Below are 6,124 nucleotides of genomic sequence, written 5' to 3' on the forward strand. Positions count from 1 at the left end.
TCACCTGCAGTTTTGCAATGTCATCATCTAAGATGCCCTTCTAGATCACTGACGTCTTCAGGTGTTCCTGGCAAAGCTGGCAGCAACCTATTGTTATACTTAATTGTAGGAGGAACGGTCACTGGGACAGGAGCTTATGTAAGATGCTTAAATCAATGTGTTTTAACTGGGGTGAGAGGGTGGAGGGAGGCTGCTGTTCTCTGTGTCATACCAATCCTTTCACAATTCAAAAGATATCAATGGACAGTTGTGTCTCAGACTGTCTTGATGGGGTTTTCTTTCCTCTTTTATCAACAGTGCAAAATGAAAGTTGATGTTGTGCACGTGTGAGATGGATTATTATCAAGGCTATTTTTGCCTTAAAAAAAGTAGTTTCCTTCCCTCTAATTTGCTAACTGTGGGATAATTATAGTGTGACCTGCTTCCAGCAGTCTCATCATCTTTTTGCTTCCCTGCATTACCAATTTTTCTTGGAAATTAATGTTGATATACAGATTAAAAGACGTTCCCTCCTTGTCTATACCATTAAATTGTATCTCCAGAACACTCAGGCTGTGCTTACGCTGTCTCCTGAGTTTAACAGAGAAATAAACACAAGGTCAATAGTCAGGAATCTGTTCCAGCTGGAGGCTGTTACCTAGAACAGCCACGCTCCTGGGTCTGAAAGCACCGCTGACAGCAGCGATGTTAACACCCTGCCTGTGACATCTGGCCTAAAGAAAGCCAGTGAGGCTCTTTATCCAGCTACTCTGGGCTTTTGGAGCTGGGAATTGCTTTTTACCTTGAATTTGTCTTCCTTTTCTGCAGCCTTTTGTTGTGCTGGGGGCTATGAATGGCCTTTTGGGCTTGGTTTTTGGCTCCATTTCTTTTGGTGTATCTGGTTCCTCTCGAAACAGGTTTGCAGCCCAAAGGCCAAACATCTGCAGAAAGGTTGGTTGGTTCCTTCTGGAGGGCAACCAGACAACTGAGATCCATCAGACCATACCTAGAGCAGGTTGTTTGCTGAGTGCATCCCTCTTTTTGCTGTATATACATAGTTTTTACAGGCAATTTTTTCAGGGAGGTGTATTTTGGTCCATTAATTGAAAGCAGATAGTTTTTTCTGAGCAAGCAGGATGGACAAAAGCCTGTTGGGAGGAGGGATTAGAAGCAGAATGATGCTGTGAGATACACAAGGTCAATATCTCCTCCTCTATCTCCAGCTCTACAGATCATTGAGAGAAAACAAAGAGCGATTCACCAGCCGGGTCTCGACAATAACTACACGGTCGCAAGAAAAAGAGTCATCCCCTTCTGGTGGGTATTAACCTGCTGGTTCCAGGCTTGGGTCTTTCATCAGCTGCTAACTCCAGGCCTCTAAAACAAGTGGAACAGAGCCCTTCTGAAAACACAGATGAGCATCAGCCTTGTCTCTTCTCGGTGTGTTCTGTTGTCTGTGAATTCCCATGCCTTGCTAGCGTGGTGCTCTCTTTACAACAACAAGGCTCAGTTTGACAGCTCATGGTGAGGATAATGTAGGTTGTCTCTCAGGGCTCCTTCCTGCTCTTTATGTGGTAAAAGGAGAAAAGAGTTAGCCCTAATTTTGGCTTTTACCCTTAACACAGTCTGGCAAAAACCACTGTGATTCCAAAGATATGATCTGCCTGTAGAAAATCCTCTGTGCTGTGCCACGTCCCTGTCCTGTGAGTATCATGCTTGGGCCACTTGTAGAAGAAGAAATCAGGACAATTAGTGAGGCTCTTGATGATGCTTTGCAGGTTGTGTGTGGACCACAAGTCACTCACTGAAGGTCTGTTTTAATTTATGACATCTCAAACTGTGGTATCCAAACTACTGAGCCACAGGATGATATATTTTGTAATAACAGTGTCTTTAGGTCACTGTTTAGGTGTGTTAGGGTGTGTTATGTCACGTCACTTAGGAAACCAACAGAAAGACTATCCTGCAGACAGGACAGAAAACTGATTGCTTTGGTTTGAGGGAGAGGATAAAACATGTTTGTCAGGGTTGAGGCTGGAGGACAGAGAGTGAGAGCCTAAATGCTGAAGCAGAGGGCTTGGTAAGTCTGTATTTCTGGAGGCTCTGTCCCTTCATAGTGGAGAGCCAGTTAATCCCGTGGTCTCCTTGAGTCAGCCCTGAGCTGCAGCTTCCTGACTGCAGTATCCTTGATAGCCTGTGCTGAGCTGAATTAAAGTCAGTGTCTTCTCTTTCAGATACAGCTGCTGCTTCTCAGGGCACAGCAGGTGAGTCCTGATGGTAATATTTCACTGACTGGTTTATTTTACAAGGGCAGGGAGTGACAGAACAACGGGTGATGGAGCTGAGATGTGAGGGAGAAATTGTTTGGTGTGAGGGTGGTGAGACAGTGTCCCAGGTTGCCCAGAGAAGCTGTGGCTGCTCCTCCCTGGAAGTGTTTGTGGCCAGGTTGGATGAGGCTTTGAGCAACCTGGTCTAGTGGAAGGTGTCCCTGCTGATGAACTGGATGAGCTTTGAGGTCCCTTCCCACCCAAACCAGTCTGGGATTCCTACATATGGTTTAACTACATGTTGCTTAGAAACAGAACCTGCACATGGGAGGAAATGCATTCTGGTAGGAACTCAAAAGTTGGTGACCTTTCAGAACACAATTAGAGAAAAATACACCTTGGCATTTAAAAGGGAACTTTAATTTCTTATAAACTATTCACTGAACAGCCCCTGCAGAGTTTTGGTCTTGCTCACAAGTTGATCTGTGTTCTTAAAGAAGACATGCAGCTCGAGCAAACACTTTGCAGTTCATATTTCCCAAATAATTTTGAAAACTGTTTTCTGACTTGAACAACACCCAGCCTGTGTCTCTTTTCCTGATGTTTTGAAAAATCTGCTGGCTCAGCAAACTGTCCCTTGCTGTAAAACCTGAATGTAGGATCTCTAGTGCGTTGTTTGGCCAGAGCAGAGGCCAAGCATGATTTTGCTTTTCTGAATCTACTGCACAGAGAATGTCCTGAGCTTATGTGAAGCTTCTGAAATGCTGGAAATGAATTTTGTGGGTCTTTGACTTTGCAACCCCTTCACCCAGCTCTGCAAATGTAAGCAGCATTCTGAAATGGATAGATTTATACAATGAAGCTCTTGGAGAGTCTGCTGGAAAAGTAGCATCTATTCAGAGTAAGGCTTAAAACCTGTTAACAGGTTGTCCAAAGAGTGGTATTTGTTGTGGAGATCATTCTTCTTCTTAACATCTTAAACCAGAGAAAGGAGATCTGTGACAGAGGAGCTAAAGCCATGTGACCTGTTCCAAAACTCCATTGAGCTCAGCTGTGCAGATCTAGCTTAGAAACAATAATTTGCTGACGTCTGACAGTTTGATTTATGCAGGGAACCAGCTTTGGGTGAAGCAGCAGCATGGTTCTTGGGAAGTACATTGGGGTGGAAGGGAAAGGAAGGGGAGGAGAAGGTATTTGAAGGGCAGTTTGCCAAATGAAGTCGGTATGTGAAAGGCATCTGGTGACATACTCTGTTCTTTGGGGCTGGGCTCTTTTCCCTGCTGTATTTTTAGTAAGCTCTCCAATCTGTGACCCACAGGAGCTCACCCTGAGGTCCCATCTCACGTCCCTTTCCTAAAAAAAAGCTGATCGGTGGAGGAACTGCTGCTTTTGCTGCTGCCAGATCCATTCGGGCTCGTGACCCTGGTGCCCGGGTAAGAGATGCCCTGTTCTAGAGCAGAGCTGTGTGGATGACTGAAGACTCTTGATTGCTTCAGCAAATGTTTAACACACAAAGCTGATGTGTTTAATGACCAATTAAAGGTGCTGATTGTGTCTGAAGATCCTGCCCTGCCCTATATGCGTCCACCTCTTTCCAAAGAACTGTGGTTTTCAGATGATCCCAACGTGACAGAGACTCTGCGATTCAAACAGTGGAATGGCAAGGAGAGGAGGTACCTGTCACTTCTGGGGAGTGAGGGACAAAGGAGAGTGTTTAATGAAGTTTAATGAGTGGATGGTGATCAAACTGTTCCTGTGAGAGAGCCATTGCAGAGCTCTGAAAGACCCCAGAGTGCTGTGTGGTCAAATCACTGGGTAGATTTCTGTGCTCAAGAGAGCCCTGGGCTGTGTGTCTGTCTGTCTGTCTGTGTGCATTGTCACTGGGCTGATTGAAGAAGGGATGGAGGGTTGCATGTTGTCTGCAGAGCTTGTGTGGTATTTTGCACCCGAGTAGGTGACCAACTGCTCTGTGGAGCCCACAATGTAGGCTGTGGATGATTCCCAGAGGTGCTGAGATGTGACACACGAGTCACTTGAGCACTCAGGAGCAGACTGAAAGGTGTGCTAGTGCTGGCAGTTGTCAGGAGTGCTGTTTCAAAGTTACCTTGGTACTTAATACCTCTTGAATATCCTTTAGATATACACCAGAAATCCCGTGAAATAAGTTCATAGTAACTGTATAGTTACTGTAACTCTGTAGTAACTGTTTAGTAACAGTTTAGAGCAGAGCTCCAGAGACCCTGGCTTGGATTCTTGTGAGTTTTACTGATCTAAACCCTTGAACTTCCACAGTGTGAAGACCCTAATTCTTTAAAAAACCAGATAAATAAGAATTCTCATTACAGATGCATAGAATTGTCTTTGTATCATTGCTAATTGCTGAATAACTGAATAGTATCGCAGAGAAAGTGGAACCTGTTTGATAATGGAGCTTTTTTTCAGTATCTATTTCCAGCCACCATCATTCTACGTGCCTGTGGGTGATCTGCCCTTTGTAGAAAATGGTGGAGTAGCAGTTCTCTGTGGCAAGAAGGTGGGTACAACACCAGCTCGTTGTTGTTTTAGCATCAGACAGTTCTACCCAAGCAAAACCTGTGCTCTGAGCTGAAAATACACAACTGCAGCTGGGGCTGAGGAGGGGAACGTGGAAAAGTGTATGTGATGAAGCAGGGACTGTGTTAATTTTAAGGACAGCATGAGAAGCTGTAAGGAATAGTAGTGAGATGGAGGAAGATGAGGAAGAGGGAAGGAGAAGTTTAGAGTTTGGGCATGGGGTGGGAATATGAAGTGTTTAAAGACAGGGTGTGACAAAATGGGAAGTATTTATCCATCAGAGGGGGAGGTGAGGAGAGCAGTGGGTTATAATGGGAGCAAGAGCATTGTGCAGAGGCAGCAGGAAGGTGGAAAAGTTTATGGTGAGGCTACTAAGATACTTGCTTCCTCAGCTGTTTTTTCTATATGTTGCTAAAATAAGATTTCAATGACTCCTCTTACTGCTGAACTAGGTGTCTGAGTCCATTTTTTAAGTCCTGGGAAGATCAGCCTGATCTCTGATGGCTGCCAAAGAAGTTGTCCCAATTCTTACTTCCCGTCTTTTCCCCGCTCCCACCCCCTCTAAATTTAAAGGTGGGAGAAGGTTACCTCCAAGTTTGCTTCTCTAAATGAATATTCTCTGCAGTTTAACTCAAATGACCTGAAGTGCCCTGTAAGCTTGAGCTCTCCTGCTTGTTTAATTTTGCAGGTTGTGCATATGGATGTTCGAGGCAACACAGTGAAACTCAATGATGGTTCCCAGATATCCTATGACAAGTGTCTCATTGCCACTGGTAAGTTGTTGGGTTGGGGTTTTTTTCCCTCTTTGTTCTTTGCTTTGTGCCAGGCTTTTTATTTCAGTGCCATTAATCTGATGAGGAAGTTCCTGCAGTAGGTGTCCAACACTTGGTAGAGCAGTCACACGAAGGACAGTCATCCAGACAACCGTGCTGTTGGGTTGTCACACGTCAGCCAGCTTCTCTAGGACCTTCACAGTTTTACCCTGTGAAAATCAGCAGGGAAGGAGGAAAAGGTGACTTCTCTAGCAGCTCAGTAAAGGAACTCCTGTGCAGACTAGCAGCAAGCAGAACCAGCAGCCCTTGCTGGGGCAGAGACTGCTCCAACACCTAACCCTAGCAGTTCTACAGCTCTCTGGGGTTAAAGTGGAACTGGCTGTCTCCAGGCAGTGGAGCAAGGTGTAGAGCATTAGATATTTTTCCCATGGGTGACTGTTGGGTCACCTACTGCTCACACAGAAGGTCTTTCATGTTAAAAACCCAGAGAGCGACAGGGAATTGAGCATATTACAGAGTTACAGCAGCACAGAATGGCCTGAGTTGGAAAAG

At 45.1% G+C, this 6,124-nt stretch overlaps 1 protein-coding gene across 1 annotated transcript in view; it reads left to right on the top strand.

Annotated features, from left to right (window-relative positions):
• LOC104525904 (apoptosis-inducing factor 1, mitochondrial-like) overlaps positions 1 to 5,572 on the top strand; it is a gene marked incomplete at both ends in the record, with an annotated part of 6,560 nt that extends 988 nt beyond the window's left edge. The window contains 6 exon segments of the mRNA XM_029085242.1: positions 897 to 930; positions 3,565 to 3,602; positions 3,605 to 3,679; positions 3,789 to 3,919; positions 4,689 to 4,779; positions 5,488 to 5,572. Of these exon segments, the coding sequence (XP_028941075.1) occupies positions 897 to 930; positions 3,565 to 3,602; positions 3,605 to 3,679; positions 3,789 to 3,919; positions 4,689 to 4,779; positions 5,488 to 5,572 (454 nt within the window).
• Positions 5,573 to 6,124: the final 552 nt, after the last annotated feature.

Source organism: Antrostomus carolinensis, unplaced genomic scaffold (assembly GCF_000700745.2).
Source record: "Antrostomus carolinensis isolate BGI_N321 unplaced genomic scaffold, ASM70074v2 scaffold43185, whole genome shotgun sequence".
In the NCBI taxonomy this organism is placed as follows: Eukaryota; Metazoa; Chordata; class Aves; order Caprimulgiformes; family Caprimulgidae; genus Antrostomus; species Antrostomus carolinensis.